Raw genomic sequence first — 19,824 nt, forward strand, 5'->3', positions numbered from 1 at the left:
CACAGGCACACAGAGACTCACCTAGGAGGCGGGCAGTGGGTGCGTGCCCAGTGCCTTCTACACTGATGGTCACCAGCATGAGACTCCAGCCTCTGCTGCACAGTCAACCACATCCTCCCTGTTTCACTTCAGACCTTCAGGAGGTGGTCAGCTAAGCTTTCTATCGAGGGGCAAAGAGTACATATATCCTGCGATGTGGGCCATCTGGTCTCTGTCCCAGCAGCTGGATGCTGCCTTCCTGAGCAGGAAAGCAACTGCACACGATTTGCTGATGAGCGTGTGGCGGTGCACGGGACACCTGCCCATGTGGGCTGCACCCACCCAGTCCACCCTCAGATGTATTCACTGTGTCAGGTCCCGCCAGCCCAGATCCAAGCTGCTTTCTGCCCTGGAAGGCATCTACACAGAAATGCAAACACATATACCTCCCCCCCCCCCCCCCCCCCCCCGTGGTGCTGGAGATCAAACACAGGGCCTTGCACATGCTAGACCAGTGCTCTACCACTGAGCTACATCCCAGCTCACTTTTTTTTTTTTAAAGGCATACTTAGTAAAAATTCAAACTGTGTCAATTTGAAAGAGTACAATATAAAAGTAGCAAAAACTTTGGTTTATGTACAAAATTGGAATAATTTTTTTTAAAAAGCAAAAGCTCTCAAAAGCTTTGGTTTCCTCACTTAAACACCGGGGACCATAACAGTTCCTGTTTCATAGGATGCAGGCTATGACAATTGAGATAAAGAGCTCAGCCCTGTGCTGGACAGAATGGGCCCCCCAAAGGCTGGCCTTTATGATCAACACTGTCAACCATCTGCTGACCGTTCTTTCCTGGCCACAGGGAGGTGTCCCATGGGTGGAGAACCAGCCAGCTCAAGATCCGAATAGTGCCCAGAGCTTCATGGGCCCCGGACACTCTCCTGAAGCCATTTATAAAACCCTACATTTGACTATAAGGAAAACACAAATTAAGTGTCACCCATTTTCTTACGTCCTCGGGACCATCCCATGTGAGACTTCTGACAACTGAGATCTTGATCAGTGCTGAGGAGAACCTCCCACAATGCTGGGGGTGTTGTTCATCTCCAAGGTCCACACGGTAGCCACGGACCACCGACACCGATGGGTGGTCAGTGCATTGAAGAAATTGCATTTAGAATTTATTCCATGTTGATTCCTCTACATGTAGGTGTGCACATTAGTGGTCACTGTGTGGGACAGCACAGGAACCTGCCAGAATGCCCTCTCACACTCAGTTACCCACAGGGCTTTTGCTTGAGCTGGGCAGGGTGTTCTTTATCTTTGGAAGGTGAGGAAGCCTGTCCGTCATGTTGTAGGATTATTTTTCTGTGTACTCGGCCTTTATCCACAGGTTCCAGTTGCCAGTAGCACGTCCTGGTAGGGACAATCAGAAATATCTCCTGATACTGCACAAATGTTGTGGGAAGAGGAACCGCCCATGGGGAACCACTGAAGTAAAGCCAGATGGAAACCAGGCAGTGTCCACTCGAACAGTCTCCCTGGTCGGACCTTGCTGGTGGCTCTGGGCTAGTTCTGGACAAGGGCTCTTCCTGGGCCAGGAGGCCTTACTTTCCCTTCCTAGCATGCATTTTCAGGTGGAGCGTCAAGGTGGCCAGGTGCCTGAAGGTCCTCCCACACTGTGCGCAGGGGTCCGGCCTGTCTGCGGCGTGGATTCTGCGGTGGTTATTCAGGGTGGTCCTATCAGTGAAGCCTTTCCCACACTCGGTGCACACGAACGGCTTCTGCCCCGCGTGCAGCCGCTGGTGCCGTATGATGCTCGACTTACACCGGAAGGCCTTTCCACAGCCCTGGCACCGGTGCAAGGAGTCCTCCCCGTGGCTTTTCTGGTGCTTGAGGAGGGCTGCCTTGCTGGGGAAGGCTTTCCCACACTCGGGACAGTCCTCGCGGGCTCCCGGCACGTGGATCTGCTTGTGCTCTGTCAGGTGAGCACGGTTCCGGAAGTGCTTTCCACACTCTTCACACTTGTGCGGCTTCTCTGCTTGGTGGAGCCGGCGGTGCTCCACGAGGTGTGAGTTGACTCTGAAGGTTTTCCCACACTCTCGGCAGCAGTAGGGCTTCTCTCCCGTGTGGATCCTCTTGTGCTCGGTCAGGGACGAGCTGCGGCCAAAGCACTTCTTACACTCCTCGCACTTGTAGGGCTTCTCCCCCGTGTGGATCCTGCGGTGGCGAGTGAGCTTCGTGCTCTGCTTGAAGGTCTTCCCACACTCATTGCACTTGAAGGGCGTCTCCCCGGTGTGGATCCTGAAGTGGCTGCTGAGGGTGGAGCTGCTGTTGAAGGCCTTGCCGCACTCCGTACACTTGTAGGGCCTCTCCCCCGTGTGGATGCGGCGGTGGGTGAAAAAGTACCAGCTGTGTCTGAAGGACTTCCCACACACGTCACACTTATGTGGTTTCTCTCCCGTGTGGATTCGCTCATGCTCCACCAGGTGGAGGGTCTGGTTGAAGGTTTTTCCACATTCCTTACATTTAAAGTGATTCTTACCCTTCCGGGGGCTCTGAGGCTTTTTCTTGGAGCCCGTGGCACTTTGTGTTTTCTTACCAGTGCCTTTTTCTGGGGTCTTCTTTCCTTGACGGGTTTTCTTTGGTGCTGAGGTTCCTGGTTTTTGACTCGAAGGTTCCTTTGGGGCCACGCGCTCATGTTCTTTCTCAGCAGGGGACACGCTCTCTGGTGCCGTGGTTGATGGCTTTTGACTTGAAGGTTCCTTCGGGGCCCCAGGTTCAGGCTCTTTCTCAGCAGGGGACACGTTCTCTGGTGCTGAGGTTGATGGCTTTTGACTTGAAGATTCCTTCGGGGCCATGGGCTCAGGCTCTTTCTCAGCAGGGGACACGCTCTCTGGTGTTGAGGTTGATGGCTTTTGATTTGAAGGTTCCTTTGGGGCCCCGGGTTCAGGCTCTTTCTCAGCAGGGGACACGCTCTCTGGTGCTGAGGTTGATGGCTTTTGATTTGAAGGTTCCTTCGGGGCCATGGGTTCATCCTCTTTCTCAGCAGTGGACACGCTCTCTGGTGCTGAGTTTCCTGGTTTTTGAGTCGAAGGTTCCTTCGGGGCCACGGGCTCAGGCTCTTTCTCAGCAGGGGACACGTTCTCTGGTGCCGTGGTTGATGGCTTTTGACTCGAAGGTTCCTTTGGGGTCCCGGGTTCAGGCTCTTTCTCAGCAGGGGACACGCTCTCTGGTGCTGAGGTTGATGGCTTTTGATTAGAGGGTTCCTTCGGGGCCACAGGCTCATGCTCTTTCTCAGCAGGGGACACGCTCTCTGGTGCTGAGTTTCCTGGTTTTTGAGTCGAAGGTTCCTTCGGGGCCACGGGCTCATGCTCTTTCTCAGCAGCAGAGACGTTCTTGCCTGCTCTTGTGTCTGGGCTGGGGCCGGCCTTCTGGTGACTTGGAGATGGCCTGTCCTCGCTTTCTGAGGCCCTTTCCAGGGCCCTTTTCAAGGCCCTTTCAGAGGCCTCTTCAGAGGCCCTTTTCAAGGCCCTTTTTGAGGCCCTCTCTGCCCTCGCGCTCTGGGCGATAGCCCTTTGGATGGCTCTCTCTATCTTCTCCTGTAGCAGAGTCTTCGAACTGTCTGGCTTCGGTCTTGTCTTTGACTTACGCCGCGTCTTCTTGCCTGAAAGAGATTCAGGATGCAAACATCCGTTTTATGTTGCTGTTTTGCTTTTAAAGTGTTTTATTGGAGCATGTAACACATATACAAAGTTCATACACAGATAAAAAGTGCTCCGTTTGGTTAGTGCTCAAGAGTGAGCACACTCCCGTTCACAGGGCCAAGGTGAGGCTCACAGCAGCCCAGCTGCCCTCCCACCGCTCCCCTCTCCCCTAACCACACGTGTCTGCATGGCCTGTTCTCACATACCTTTAGCGTCTGTATTTCTGCACTCCATGTTTCCTTTGTGACATTCATCAGTACTGTCTCCTGTCAGTGTAAACCATGCACTCGCCCTGCTTATAGTATTTCATCGTGTGATATGCCGAAACACACTTGGGTAGACCCCACTTTGGGGTCATTCTGAACAGAGCTGTTGTGAACACTGCAGCACACCTCCTGGTGAACACAGATGCATGTCTGCTGGAGTCTACCCAGGAAGAGTGATCGGGGGCTGAGAAGGTTTGTGTGTGCTGCTTAATGGTCTTCCCCCTCCACAGCTCCGCCCACGTGGACTGCCACCAGCAGCCTAGGGCATCCTGCGCTCTGTGCTGTTGTTGAGTGAATGCCTATGTCTGGCCAAAGTGCACATTTTGAGATCCCCATCTCTAAAATGAAGGTACCAGAACCTGAGCCCCTATGAGATAATTTAGGTCATTAGGATGGATCCCTTGTGAATGGGGTTTTTGCTCTGACAAGAGGCCAGAGACCTCTCTGGCTCCATCCACCATGTGAGGACCTCAAGAGGCTGGCAGCCTGCCCCCTGAGGGAGGCCCTCTCATGCTGGCACCCTCCACCTGGACATGCAGGCTTCAGAAGCAGGAGAAATGGATTGACCTTGCTTACAAGTTGCCCAGGCTTGCTTGGCTCTAACAGACAACAAAGCCCAACACCACATTCTTGTCAGCACTCATACTTCTCCTTTAAGTCATTGTGAGGGGATGTATCCCTGGAAGCTGGTTCAGAAAGTTCAAGACTTACTGGGTAGCTGATAAGTAACCAGAACTTGGAACTGGGGAAGCAGAAGCAGGAGTGTGAAAGAGGATCACTATTTAAGGAGCATCACTTATTGTTATTTGTGAGTCTTCACAAATAACAATAAGTGATGCTCCTTAAAGAGGGATTATATTAACATTATTATATTTTAAATAATTATATTTTAGAATCTAATTGTGCTACATAATATATCAAATAATTATGTTGTCTGTTATATACTACTTTTGGTTTTATCTGCTTCACATCTGGGACAATGGAACAAACGAGTTAGTGAAAAACATCTCCACACTCTGAGGTCAGACCATGGTGGGTAATAACAGTGCTGTTCAAACATGTGCTGGGCTTTTCTAAGTCCACAGAGGGTTGTGAACCGGTGACATTTGAAAAGATGAAGGTCATGTACAAACCAACCAACACTAAGAAAATGCCACCGACCTCTCTTCAAGGTTCTGGTTGAAGCCCTAAGGGAGACCCAACGGAGGACAGCACTCGCGGAGCAGAGAGCCCGCCCAAGGCCAGTCGGGCCGGCCGCGGGGCCACCCAGTGCCCCCTGTCCCCCCTGTCCCCCAGCTCACCTGCCGAGGCAGCGCTGGCAGCGCCTCCCTTGGCCTCCTCTCGCGGGGGGCCTCCGGGGGCCGGTCTGTCCTCCAGGGTGGGATCGATGCCCTGCTCCAGCCTGGTGATCAATGTCGGCTTGAAGACATGACACCCCACTGCACACAAGAAAGAAGGTTCAGGCCGCCCAGAAGTCCTCGCCACGCCGGTGCTGGCACAGAAGGCCCAGGCGGGCAGAGGGTGCTCCCCAGCGGGCGCGGCCGGGGCTGGCCTGCGCCCCCCCCAGCCGCCCGCACCTCGGCGGGACCCCTCGAGCTCCGGCTCAGGAGCAGAGCCCAGGCCACGTCCGCCCACTCGGATTGGCTCCGAGTGACGTGACTCCAGCCAGCTCCAATCACAGAGAAGCCAACACTCGCCCTCCTCGCCGCCGCCAGCCCGTTAGAACCGAGCACCCGGCTGGCACCACCACGAGCTGGGCCGGGAAAGGAGGAAGCCAGTGCCATGCCCCGGCCTTCTGTAAAGCTCAGAGCCCTTGAGAATCGAGATGGCGCGGGGAGGCCGTCCTTACCCAGGGAGGCCAAATTGCTGTAGTTCTCCAGCATCACATCCTTGTACAGGGCCTTCTGCGCAGGCTTCAGCAGCTTCCACTCGCTCTGGGTGAAGTACAGGGCTATATCCTTGAAGACCACTGGTTCCTGTAATACCAAAGCCCTGCGGCTCTTCACCCAGGGACTGGTCCCTCCCCTGGCCCCAGAGAGCATGTGCAAAGGTGTGCCAAATCCCGCATGGCCACAGGCGGTGAGCAGGCGCCTGTTCCTCACCCTACCCCCGCCATGGCACTTGCTTTGGCCAGTGGGACGTTGGTAAAGGGTGATATATGCAGAAATTTGAAAAAACACTTTGATAACTGGCAATACTCTTACTGCCCCTCTACTGCTACCAGGAGAAAGAACATGCCCAGGTCAGCCTGTTGGAGCTGGCAAGATGTGTAGAGCCACACTAAGTCCTCCAGGCCCTTGGAGAGCCAGCTTAGACCAGCGGACACCCAGAGTGCACAGACTGCTCCTAGGAAGGAGCCTCCTAAACAACCCTTTCTGGTAGGTGTTCCTGAATTTCTGTTGTTGGTTGTGCAGCGCTGCCATGTCAAGAGACAACTGCTACGGTATGTTCCCAGTGTTCCTGTGGGGTTGGGAGGTGAGTGCATGCTATGGAACATCAATGCCTGGAAGACTCCTGCCTGTCATCATTTGGCCATCTGGAAAACTCCCAGTTTCCCTATCTGTGATGTAGATACCAAGGATGGTTAGGAGCAGACCCGGGAGCCAGACTTCCTGGGTTTCACTCCTGGTTTGGCCACTTAATTAGCTGTGTGACCTTCGGCAAGTGATGCAATCTCTCTGTGCTTCCACAGGGATAACAACAGTACCTCTCCTCCTGGGTTACTGTGAGGATTGAGTGGATAAGCACGGGTATCATGGTCAGTGCTCGTTATTATTCTAAGTAGTGTTTAAGTGTGGGTGATCCTAGGCAGTGGGAGATGGATGCAGACTTGGAGACCAGTTTACTCATGTATTCACCATTGCCAGGTGCTGGGGATAAGTTAATCTAACAGACTAGAGCTGTGATGGACACAACATGCCTATGATTTTGTTCTAAAAATAAAAGTTATAGGTGAATGCATGGCTGCCCAAAGACTACATTTCCCAGCATCCCATGCAGCTAGATAGGGTCTTGTGACTACATTCTAGCCAATGGGTGTAAGCAGAAGTGACAGATCCATCTTTGCCTTTAGAAGGACCAAAGCTGTCCTTCCTTTCCCATATCCCCACTTACTTGGGGCAGAATGTGAACTGACATGGGGTGAGCCCCCCTCGACCTCCTAGGGAGAGAAACAGGATCAAAGGAGCACGGGTGGTGAGCCCCATGTAGTGGTCACTGCCCCCCCCCACACACCCTGGATGTTCACACAGGGACCATCCCTGAGTGGAGAGTAACTCATTCTACCCATGTAGCTCCTGAATTCAGAAGATGGCAGCCAAACCTGTGTCCTTCCTGGGCTCGCGGTTCAGGGCAGGGAGCAGAGAGATGGACAGAGCCCAGGGACACCTGGATGCAGTGTGGCTGGTGCTGGAGGAGCGGCGCATGCCCAGGAGCACAGAGGACACCTGTGCACGCATTTTGGGGAACTCTGAAAAGGCTTGAAAGAGAAGATGACAGCCGAGCTGAGTCTCCGGGGACAGAGGAGTCTGCGAGGCAGAGCAGAGCAGTGGGCCCTGAAGGAGGTGAAGGGTGGAGCAGGCAGAGAGCTCAAGACAGGAGGAGGCTGGAGAGGCAGGGAGGTCAGCCGCAGGGCAGCGGGCCACATCCTGCTGGGATCCCTGGACAGGCGGCTTCCTGTGCCTTGTTTCCACATCTGCAGGATGGGAAGAAGAGCTAACAGTACTGCCTCTAGGGGATTAGACAGTAAGGGAAGAGCCCCAACAACATTCGTCACTTGATAAGTTCCGTAAACTCGCTAGCTGCCAGTTAACGCTGTCGCCTTAGCTGAGTTGCTGAAACTATCTGTTGTTGTAAAAATATCCCCACTTCTTTTCCTAGATAAAGCATCTGCCTCAGAGCCACCACTTGGTAAACGGTGGGCAGGTCTATTGATTTCTGTCTGTACTCTCCTCAGGGGTTATTGTGGTACTCTTTTACGTAATTGACATGCATGCTCACGAGTCCTCAGCTACTTTTGTTATTTCTCCACTTGCAAGAACAGAGGCAGGAACACTTCCACAACTCGCTACACTCATTGTGATCAGAAAAGGGGCTCAAAGAGGATCAATTTTCCCAAACTGGAAAATTTCCCATCGTTTACCTGCAAACACTTACATGATAGGCATATTCCAAGAACTGCACAATCCACTCTCTATCCTGTAATAACCCTGTGATGGGCTACTGTGACCAGCCCATTGACAGATGAGGGAGCTGAGAGGCACAGAGGAGTTCAGGAAATAACCCAAGACCACACAGTGGATAGTGGCCAAGGTGAGAGTCTAAGCTCATGGTTTCGCCGGGCTGGGCCCTAACTGGGGGGCATCAGTGAATGGGAGACTTGGGTCTCTACTCTGTGCCTCTTCCTCTGCAGAACCATCCTTCGCCAGCCCTGGGTTCCTCAGCCATGGCTCCATGGCCACTCAGGCCAGTTCATTCTGACTGAGCACTGTGGGTGCACCCCTGGCCTCCACCCATTAGCTGCCAGTAGCATGTCCCCTCGAGTGTGGCCATGGAAACAGGTCCACACATTGCCAAGAGGCCCTGGAGGGAAGGTGCTTCCAGGCGAGAGCCACAGCCTTCCCCCAGGCTTCCCTTTCTTGGTTTGTGGGACAGGCAAAGACACACACCCCCTTCCACTTCAGGGACATGCACATGGCCCAGGGTGGACCAATGAGGGTCCGGCACCCCCCGTTATTGCTTGGTTAAATGGTGGGCATGTGATTCACCATGGGCCAATCAGAATATTCCCTACCCCTAGGTTATGGCTTGATCTAATGGTGCCTCTTCACTGATGGCCTGTTAGTTGGAATGAGGAAAACTGGAAAGTATTCAGTGGAGAAAATAGAAAACTGTCTTGACCAGGATCAAAATGAGCAGCCACCAACGATGACAGACAGGCCACATGCAGACCCGGATGTGAGGCTCTAAGCAGGCACAGCATTACCTGTGCCTGCCTCTATTCTGGGCACAAATGCATAAGATCAGTCTAGTTCAAAGAAAAATGCACCCCCAGACCCAAATGCAGCAGTGACTGTAGTCTTCAAAAATATCAGTGTCATAAGAGGCCAAAAATGGCCAACAAGGTTTTCTAGACTCAAGGAGATTTCTTCATGTCCACTAATTGCAACACTGCCACAGACCGAGTCCTGCCGTGGAGAAGAGAGAATGCAAAGGTGGATGGCATTTAGCACATTTTCAAGTCAGGAATGTTGAGAGCAGTTTTGATTAAAAACATTGTACCGATGTTAAACGTGTGAAGGTTATAACAGTACTGGGGTTATGTAGGAGAAGACTCTTAGGAGAGACAGAAGTGTTTGGGGCAGGTGCTGTGTGCACTCTGTGCTCAGTGGTTCTGAAGGTAATGTACGTATCACGATAGAGAGTGCAGAGGACGAGGCCAATAGGAGAAACGTTAACAGATGGTGAAGCCCCGTGCACTTACTAGTGTTGCGCTTTTCTTGTGAGTTTTAAATTATTTCCATAATATGCACATATATTTTCTCTGTGTTTGTGTGGGAGGAGTGTTGCTGGCACTAACAGGAAAGTCATTTCTGTCCTTTGGGATGCTTCTGAAGGTGGTGCTGGTGTGACAAGAGAGGCTGCCTCTCTGGATCTCCTTTCCAGCCTCTCATTCACCATAAGGGCCATCAGTGTAGCATTTCCACCTGTTTGGCAATCCTGGAGTCCCTTACAAGTCCCAGAACCAATTCTCCTTGGCCAAGACTGAGTCACATGCCTGGCCTTCAGCCAGTCACTGTGGTCCTGGGCATAGTATGCTCTGATTGGCTAGAGGAATACCAGGAGAAGGGACAGGACCTGCCTCACACAAAGTGGGTGGCAGACAGGAGTCTGCAAGGAAAGATCAAGAGTGGAGGGGCTGGGGATGTGGCTCAAGCAGTAGCGCACTCGCCTGGCATGCGCAGGGCACTGGGGGCGCTGGGTTCCATCCTCAGCACCACATTAAAAAAATGGAGTTGTGTTGTGTCCACCGAAAACTAAAAATAAATATCAAAAAAAATTTTTTTAAAAAAAGAGTGTAGATGGGCTGGGGATGTGGCTCAAGTGGTAGTGCGCTCGTCTGTCACGCGTGTGGCCCGGGTTCGATCCTCAGCACCACATACAAACAGAGATGTTGTGTCCGCCGAAAACTAAAAAGTAAATATTAAAAAATTCTCTCTCTCTCTCTCCTCTCTCTCTCTCTTAAAAAAAAAAAAAAAGAGTGTAGAAAGGAGGGGGCAGCTGCCGGCCTCCACCCACTGATCCTCTTTCCCTGCCTGCATTCACACTGCTGCCCGTGCATTCGGTCCACTCTTCAGCCCGGCCGTTCCTAGGCCAGGGCTCTGTCAGTGAACAACAGATGAGATTCCTGTCCTCCCCAGGTGTAGTGGGGCAGCAGCGGATGGACACGTAACAGCACACTGTGGGTGGCAAGCTTCCTCTGGAGAACGGAAGCAGGATAAGGGGTAGAGAGCGATGGACTAAGTGACCCATTTGTTCTGCAGTGATGGGAATGTACCCAGGGTGTCACCCAAAATGGACTAGGGCTCCACCATGGAGCTGTGTCCCCCGCCTGATAGGTAGCATTTGACCAGAGACAGGAATTAGGAAACCCGAGGCAGGGAAGACAGGAAAACCACCCTCCTCTGGGTGCAGTGCCCACCAAGCTAGAGCAGGGTCTCAGCTGGGCAGAGAGGGCAAGAAACATAACTGCCCTCTCCAAATAGAGCTGGCCTCTGGCCACTGAGGAAGCCATCAGCTCACCTTGCTCCAGGCCGGTAGAGACGTGGCCAGCAGTCTTCCCTTCCTTTTGGAAAGCTTGGTTGGGGTAGGACTCGGACTCTTCGGAGGCAGGGCTGGAGGAGGAGGGGGAGAGTCATGAGGCCAGCCTGGCTTCTGAGGGCTGGAAAACTCACCCATAAATGTGAAATATGATATATCAAGAAATATGTAATGGAGGGGTAAGACAAGATAATACAAATGGAAGAAATGATTTACAGTAGAAGGGGTAGAGAGAGAAAAGGGGAGGGGAGGGGAGGGGAGGGGGGATATTAGAAAATAGGACTAACAGCAGAATACATCAGACACTAGAAAGGCAATATGTGAATCAATGGAAGGGTAACTGATGTGATACAGCAATCTGTATACGGGGTAAAGTTGGGAGTTCATAACCCGCTTGAATCAAACTGTGAAATATGATGTATTAAGAACTGTGTAAGGTTTTGAACGACCAACAATAAAAAAAAAAAAAAAAAAAAAAAAAAAAAAAAAAAAAAAAAAAAAACACCTCAGCAATGAGAGAAGTGACAGGAGCCCAGGCGGATGGACCAGGTTCTGTGCTTGGGTGCAGACCTTTCATAGCAACTCTAGCAAAAGAAACCAAAAACAAGGCCCCTGATGGCATGCATGCTAAACTGCCACCTGTATGGAAAAACTGTTCATAAATATGTGGTAACAGACACACATGTGTAGTTGTTTGTGTGTGCCCAGAGCTTCCTGCAGGAACTGGACGGTACTGCCTCTGGGGAGCACCTGGGGACTGAGGAAGCAGAGGCCAGGTTACTCTTGACGGCAAAGGCAACACATGTGCAATCTTTTCCCTCCTCATCACAACATTTGACTCTGCAAGGCAGACGGGAAGGAGGAAATGCCCAGGAAACCCCATGCATGCCCCTGACGGCACCACTAAGATCCTGCCGTCCACGTGGTCAGGTCTCCTCTGCCCTCTGTCAGTCCGTCTTAGAGTCTGGTGCAGTCCACAGCAGGTCGCAGGCTGCAGTTCCTTCCCTCCTAAGCATTTTTAGAGGCGTGTCCTTAGGGAGAGCTCATGATCCATTCGCCTGAGTTTAGGTAAGATTTACATACAGGGAAGCGGACGCCTCTCAGGGGCATCATTCCAAGGAGCTGAGACACACAGAGACCTGTGCAACCAGAGGCCCGCTGAGATACAGACCTCTATACATCTGTTTACCCTTTCCCATCAAAACATTAGGTTGAAAATGTTAAAAGAAGATTTAGTTCCCAGATTAAATCATACACGTGGTTCTTACCACTGGGTTTGGCCTTGATCTTGGCCCCCAGGACCACAAAGCTAGAAAGACCCGCCCTCCCTGAGTTGGATGGGGGAGCAGTTCACCCTCCCCACCTCCAAGACTCTTCCCACCTCCCAGAATCTCCTCACCTCCTGGAATCCCACTTCCCTGTACCTCCTCACTCCCCTGAATTTCTCCATCTCCCATTCTAGAGAGGGGGCAGCAGGTGCAAAGGCTTGAGTCGGGTTATTTAAGGCAAAGAAAGGCTCCAGGGCCTGGATCCTGTGAGCCTGAGGGAGATGTGGGTGATGGAGTCAGAGGGTGACTGGGGAAAGGCACCAGGGCCTCCGGGTGGCATAATGGGTCCGTTTTGAAGATCTCCTGTGTTTTATGGCACCTCTGCCTGGGAGGGGCAGGTGGAGTGGCAGCCACGCAGGAGCATCCTTTCTGGCCCAGAGGAAGCAGTCTCGGGTTCCGTAGCACGGCAACATGCCACGTGACCCTCCTTTGGCCAAGCGACCAATGACGGGTCACCACCCTGGGGACCATCCCAGAGAGATGAAATGTCCACACGGCAGCCTAGAGCTGCGCACCCTCACCCCAGCAGGGAGAACCTGAGCCCACTCGGGCAGCCCCGAAAGGAAGCCCGCGGGAGTCCACTGGGGAGCGCTTCCTGGGAACAACGTGTGTGGACCCAGCTCCCGCGGAGGTCCAACAGACCCAACCAAACAGAACCGAGGCCCTCACGCTGGATGTGCTGAAGTCAAGGCCAAACCAGCGCTTTCCCCACACCAGGACATTAGCAGCAGCTCACCAGAGGCCCCTACCCAACCAGATTGACAAGGAAATCTCTCTGCTTTCCCCGGAAGTCAAGCAGCTTTGAAAAGAACAAAAGGGCTTACTTTGTTCCCTTTCTGCTTCTTCACCTTTGCAGCCTGTAAAGTGATTTCCCACTGCTCCCTTCATCAGAGACCTGAGTCTTTACATGAGATGCTACCCAATTCTAATTGGCCAACAAGAGCCACTGAAATCTGTTGAAAAAGAAATTGTTTTTTTTTTTTTCTGGTACTAGGGATTGACCCCAGGGGTGCCTTACCACTGAGTCACCTCCCTAGTCCTTTTCATTTTTTACTTTGGGACAGGTCTCATTAAGTTGCTGAGGCTGGCCTCCACCTTGATCCTCCTGTCTCTGCCTCCTGAATAGCTGAGATTACAGGAGTGTGCCACCATGTCAGACTTGCAGTTTTGTTTTGAACACTACCAGCCAGCAATAAAGAGGAGTGAAGTGTCTATGTGCAACAGAGCTAAGACAGGTCTCAAGCACACGGTGCAGAGCAAAAAAAAAAAAGGGAAAACCTCAAAAGGTCGCAGACTGAAAAGCTCCCATTGAACATTCTTTAAATGACGAAATTCAGAGGGAGAACAGAGGAGTAATTGATGGTGGGCAGGGGTGAGTTAGGGTTAGAGTTAGGGAGCTGAGGTGGGCAGGGTGGGCGTGGCTCTGACAGGACAGGGAGCTGAGGTGGGCAGGGTGGGCGTGGCTGTGACAGGACAGGGAGTCAGGGGGCAGGGTGGGCGTGGCTATGACAGGACAGGGAGCTCAGGTGGGCAGGGTGGGCGTGGCTGTGACAGGACAGGGAGCTCAGGTGGGCAGGGTGGGCGTGGCTCTGACAGGACAGGGAGCTCAGGTGGGCAGGGTGGGCGTGGCTCTGACAGGACAGGGCGCTCAGGTGGACAGAGTGGGCGTGGCTATGAAGGGACAAGGGGTGGGGGGCAGAGGTGGGCGTGGCTATGACAGGACAGAGCTGGGGTGGGGGGCAGAGGTGGGCGTGGCTATGACAGGACAGGGAGTCAGGTGAATAGGGGTGGGCGTGGCTATGATAGGACAGAGCTGAAGTGGACTGGAGTGTGCGTGGCTCTGACAGGACAGGGAGTCTGGGGGCAGAGGTGGGTGTGGCTATCACAGGACAAGGAGCTCAGGTGGGCAGGGTTGGGCATGGCTATGACAGGACAGGGAGTCAGGTGGACAGGAATGGGCGTGGCTCTTACAGGACAGAGTCAGGTGGGCAGAGTGGGCGTGGCTATGACAGGACAGGGAGCTCAGGTAGGCAGGGTGGGAGAGGCTCTGACAGGACAGGAGTCAGGTGGGCACGGGAGGCTTTGATGGGATAGGGAGAGCTTTGTGCTGAAGAAACAGTTCTCTCTGGTAGCAATAACGGTTACATCGTGCTGTAAATGTGAAAACATGACAGCGATCTTGCACACACCCTCCTCATACTGACTTCTTGTGTTTGATGTGTTCCCATCAAGTGAGACACAACCATGAGGGAAAAGTGGATCAAAGGCACACAGGTGATTGACCTCTCTGTGCTGTTTTTGAACTTTGTATGAATCTGCATCACAGCCAACCCACCAGCAAGACTCACGGGACTGAGCCCAGGTCACCTCCTGCCTGCCTCTGCACCCCATCTCCTCTGGTTGGCTTCCAGCATCTCCAACCTGCTGCCCTGCCACCCCTGGCCAGACAGCAGGATGCGAGTCTAGCTCAGGCAGGGCCACTAGGCCACAGTGATCGTCCTGATGACCTCAGCTCCCCAGACACACCCCAAAGGAAGTACCAGGACTCATCCCTATGACCGGAATGCCTTGGGGTTCCACCTGGGAGAGCCTCTGACCCTTTCCACCCCAGGGAAAGCAAGAGGGAAGAGTGGCTTGGAGCCCAGGCTGGCTCAGCATGCCCTGGAAGCCCTTCCCAGGCCTGCCCACTTCCCCAGTCTCTCACCTCTGTCATCTGAGGTCTCCTTGTCTCTGACGCAGCCACGACGCTGCCGCTGACGTGGCATTTTGTGCACCGCAGGCAGAGCTCCTGGGAAGAGGGCTGAGGAGCAGGTGGCCTGAGCTGGAACTCTGCACTCACGCAGCAGCTGGGGCCCTCAGGCAGGAGATGTCACCTCCCCAAGTCTTCTAAGCGTCAGCAGGGCCTCCCCCTAGAAAATCAACCAGCTGATTTGTGGAGAGCACTTGGCAGAGACAGGGTCATGGACTGCAGGGCCTGGGACTTGGAGAGGGTCTCTTCTCTCTAAGCAAAAGGTGGAAAAAATGTGTGAATGCTGCTGACACCCAGATGAAGTAATTCTTGTCAGACTCAGACAGAGTGAGAGCCAGGAAGTTACCGAGAACTCTTCAAGGCCCTGGCCAGGGAAGTACTGAGGTAAGTACTTTCTAGAGGACTTTCTAAAGCCCACAAGAAATTTCCTCTTGCTGTACACATACCCCATGCATTGCAAGCCTTGCCCAAATGCACAGAATTCCATAACCAAGTTCATCTTTAACAGCCTAAGATGCTCTGGACAGAACACTTGCTCACAATGGCACCTCCACCAACGAGATACAGCCAACTCTCACCTCAGGTCTCTGACCAAGGCACTCTGTATCCCAGTAGCTCATGTAAAGTTCTCCCTTTTCTGCTTATAAAAATTCCCCTTGCTTCAACCTTTAATATGTCCACAAGTCACTGTTGGCAGATGCCTTCCTTCTGCAGTGTGCTGCAATTCCCAAACAAATGCCATTATCTTTGGAGACTCTCAGATTGTTATTAAGCTGACAATTATGCATGTAATCTGGCTCTGAAGGGGAAACTCATTTTACTGCACATCAAATCATCCTCTAGTGCCTAGAATATAGCCAGTGCTCAGTGAAGGCAGCTCTTAGTGAGCATTCAAATTCCCGTCTTTCTGACCCTGTTCTACAGTGATGATGTTGGTTGGGGTATGCTCAGTGGTAGAGCTCTTGTCAAGCATTCACAGGACCCTGGGTTACATTCCTGGAGCCATAAGCAAACAAACAAAACAGACTTAAGAAACTAAAGTGACAGACAACATAGTAGCTCAGAACAAGACACTGCAGACTTAAGAGGCTCAACTTCAGACCCAGTTCTGTTCCCGCTATGTTTTGAATGTGGTTTGTCCTCCCCAAACTCATGCAGGATTTTTTTTTTTGCACAATACCTTTATTTTATTTATTTATTTTTATGTGGTGCTGAGGATCAAATCCAGTGCTTCACATTTGCTAGGCAAGTGCTCTCCCACTGAGCCCCAGCCCCAGCCCTCATGCAGGATTTTGAGCCTCAAAGTCTTAGGGTAATTATATCAAGAGAGTAGAAACTTAAGCTGACCATAATGTTTAATGATAAGTCCTTTGGGAAGTGATTAGAAGATTAGGTCATTAGGTTGGAGCCCCTAAGATTGAGCCCTTTTCAAGGGGAGGGAGAGAGACCACACAGAGACACACAGGCATTCCAAACATGATCCATGCAGCCAAGGGGGCTTCCCAAGAGGTGCACCATGCTTTTGGGATGTCCCCCTCCCCAACTCTGGGCCAAAATGAGCCTCTTTGCTGTATCGTCGACTCTAGGTGTTTTACTGTGATAAAGGAAAAGGGGCTGATCAGGTTCTTCACGTGGACCTGGGGCAAATGACCCTGCTACATTTGCCTGGGTGCCTCCCACTCTGAAGCGGGGTGTTATATGACTCTGCAGGCCCACCATGAGGACGGAAGGGCCAGTCCATGTGGCCCCTGATGCACTGCTTGGGGGAGGAGCCGTCCTGCAACAAAGCTGGGTGTTGGAAAGCTCAGATGGGAGTGCTCTGCCACCATCATCACGGTGGCAAGGTCTGTCTGGAAGGGAAGGGGGATGGTTCCCAGCCTACCACTCACTAGATGAGAGACCTCTGGGACTGAGTTACCAGATTAAGTAAATAAAAATAGAAGGTCCACACTGAAAACAACTTTCAGATTAAAGATGCATAGTTTTCAAGGGTAGGTATATCCCTGTTAGTGCCTGGGACACACCTATGCAAAAGAACTATTTTTAAAATGTATTTAATAAGTTACTTTTAAGTAGAGGTATGTCCTATATATGCAATATTTGATAATTACTAAAAAGCAATTTTTGTTTGTCTGAAATTCAAATTAAAGTAGGTGTTCTGTACTTTGCTCAGTGATCTGAATACTGGGTTGGTCATTGAACCCTCTATACATACTTTAGCTTTCCACTCCATAGAAACGAGAACCAAAATGACTAAATATGAAGACTGAACGTCTGCATGCCTGTCAAAGAATTCACAGTGCCTACAGCAGAGAAAGGCAGAGGAACGGCTGGCTTCACTTTCATTGTTAGCGGGGCTGAGCGTCAAGGGGTCTCTTCCTCCACTCGGTCCCCAGCTTCCCTGCACCATGTCCCCATCACTGAGGTCTTCACCTGGGTCTCACATGATTGTCCTCCAACCCACCCCATCTAGTCACCAGAGAAAAGCAAATTGCTGTTGAAGAAAAAGATGTGTAGGTCACACAGCTTCATACTGAAATGAGGGACCCCTGGCCAGAGACCCCTGGCCAGGTGGTTACAGGTCAAGGGCTAGGCTTGGCAGGAAGGCCATGCACTCCCACACATGAGCCTCCCCAGACTGCGCACTCTCCGACTCACGGCTGACTTTGACAAACTCACAGGCACTTCCCATTGCCCCACAGGTCCTTTTAAAAAGTCACGGAGACCCACTGGCAGACCCTCACACATGTGCAAACACAGCTTCAAACTTAGGGGAATCCCAGACTGTTGGACACACATTTTCAGATAATGACCAGGCACACCTGGGCACACAGACACATACATCCTGACATACACTCCAGGGAAACTGAGAACCCACTTGCTCAAGCTGGACCTGTCGGTGAGCGCCCAGATCCCTCCACACACATGCAGGCACAGACATGCACACAGCCCATCTGCAGACGGACATCCTGGAACTTCAAGGCATCCCCCAAACGCAGACCCTTGGACAGCATCCCCTGTCTGTCCCCTCAGGGGCGGCTCACTGCACTGGAGCACAGCCACTGCAGAGCCCCAAGCCCATCCAAGCCCCTCACCCACAGCACTTCATAGGAGTCCTGCCTAGCCAGAACATTTCCTGAGGGCTCCCAGCTCCATGCTCCCCAAAGTATCCTCAGTCTCCCCCCAAATCATCTTCTTGTGCCCCCATCAGGGAAAGGGGATAACTGGCCTCTTTGGTCCCCAACTGATCTGTCCAGCGTCCTGGAAGATTTCCTCCATCCCCCACCAGACTGGCGGTTCCCAGACCCGACCTTCCTGCTCCTAGATCCCTCCTGACCCGGCCAGGCTGCCTGTCCTGGAGGAAGCACCACGTCCTCCTTGGGCCGGTCCCCGTCTCCTCAGTCTCTTCTCTCTCCTGGTGTCCAGGGACATCAGGGGACCGAGTCGTCCCGCGGCTCAGAAACGCCTGTGAGCGGCTAGTCGCGTCGGGGGAGGCTGGGGTCCCTAACACGGCGCGGCAGTGGCTGGCTGCAGCCCTCGCGCCCGCCGCGGCGTTCAGCAGACACAAGCAGGGCGGCGGTCCGACACGCCGCCACCCGTTCCCGCCGCGCCCAGCCACGGGGCCGTCCTCGGGCTGGGGGCTGTCCTTGGGGCCGGGAACTGTCCACGGGGGCTGTCCTTGGGCTGGGGGCTGTCCTTGGGGCTGGGGGCTGTCCTTGTGGCCGGGAGCTGTCCATGGGGGGCCGTCCTCTCGGTCTGGGGGCTGTCCTTGGGTCCGGGAGCTGTCCACAGGGGCCGTCCTCGGGCTGGGGCTGTCCTTGGGGCCAGAAGCTGTCCTGGGGGCCATCCTCAGGCCAGGCCGTCCTCGGCCTGGTGCCTTCCTGAGGGACAGTGGGCTTTCCTTAGGGCGGGGGGCGTAGGGGAGGCAGTCCTCAAGATTGGGGGGCTTCCACAGGGGCCTTCCTAGGGCCGGGGGCTACCTAGGGGGCCACCCTCAGGTTCAAGGCTGTCCTGGGGGCTGTCATGGGTGGGTCAGGGCTGTTCTGAGCGTGGGTCGGGAGCTGGGTCCCAGGTTGTGTTTGGAGGAGTCGAGCTGTCTTGGGACTGTGGTGGGGCTCGGGTCGCTCCGCGGCGCAGTGCTTTCTTGGGGGCTGACCGCCAGCAAGGCTGTGCGGTCTGGACGTGAGCAACCTCAGCCTAGCCGGCACGCACGCGCACTCACAGAAGCAACACCGTCGTGCCGGCGTGCAAGCGGACTCGTGCCACGCAGGCCTGCGACGCGGCACACACGCGTGACCACGCAGACCCGCACACCCTCATGGTCCCAGGACGCCCATGCACTCGCGCACTCCGAAGGCACACCACCACTCCAGACGCACACCACCAGGCTCACGGCGGGGCGGCCCGCAGCCGCGTCGTCGGGCGCGCGCGCACTCGCTCGCGCGCGGCCCGCTCTCCCGCGCACGTCCTGCGAGGCGGTGGCGCGCGTCTGCGCCCGGGCCCGTCGGGCCGTCGCCGGGAGAGACGTGCTAGCTCAGTTGCGGGACTCGCTCGCAGCGCACAGGCCGTCTGGCCGCACGCGCCGCATAAGGGACGCGGGCAGGCGCGCGGGCCCCGCCCCGCGAGGGACCCAGCCACCCGGACCCCACCGTGGAGCCCGACGGCCGTGCCAGAAGGCAGTGCGTTCTCCCGTGGAGGACTACAAGTCCCAGAAGGCCGCGCGCCCGCCTGTGGAGGACCACAAGTCCCAGAAGGCCGCGCGCGGGGGCCGCCGGGAGAGGGAGTCCGGGCGCGGCGCGTTCGCGTCAGGGCTCCCTGTCTGCGGGCGGCAGAGGCTTTGGGTAGCTCTTTTCCGAGCGGGCTCTGACGGCACGCCGGGGCACCTGTGTGCCCGTCGTCACAGGGCGGGGTGTAGGTCCCAGCCGCTGCCCGTCTCCTACGTCACCGAGGGGCGTGGCCGAGCCTACGGGGCTGCCCGT

The 19,824-nt window shown here is 53.9% G+C and overlaps 1 protein-coding gene across 2 annotated transcripts; it reads right to left on the reverse strand.

Moving 5' to 3' along the window:
- Window positions 1-595: 595 nt before the first annotated feature.
- On the reverse strand, window positions 596-19,794 carry LOC101978081 (uncharacterized). Of its 2 annotated transcripts, none has more exons than XM_021720951.3 (5): window positions 14,801-19,794; window positions 10,751-10,842; window positions 5,799-5,925; window positions 5,251-5,388; window positions 596-3,643 (listed from the first exon to the last, which is right to left on the reverse strand). In XM_021720951.3, exons 1-5 carry the CDS (start codon window positions 14,859-14,861, stop codon window positions 1,584-1,586), a joined length of 2,478 nt encoding a protein of 825 aa, XP_021576626.2. In that variant the 5' UTR covers window positions 14,862-19,794; the 3' UTR covers window positions 596-1,583. The 2 variants fall into 2 exon arrangements, with proteins under 2 accessions (XP_021576626.2, XP_077893467.1); XM_078037341.1 differs by lacking the exon at window positions 14,801-19,794 and adding an exon at window positions 7,272-7,643 and having other exon boundaries at window positions 10,751-10,833.
- Between the last annotated feature and the right edge of the window lie 30 nt (window positions 19,795-19,824).

This window comes from Ictidomys tridecemlineatus, unplaced genomic scaffold (assembly GCF_052094955.1).
Source record: "Ictidomys tridecemlineatus isolate mIctTri1 unplaced genomic scaffold, mIctTri1.hap1 Scaffold_761, whole genome shotgun sequence".
Classification (NCBI taxonomy): domain Eukaryota; kingdom Metazoa; phylum Chordata; class Mammalia; order Rodentia; family Sciuridae; genus Ictidomys; species Ictidomys tridecemlineatus.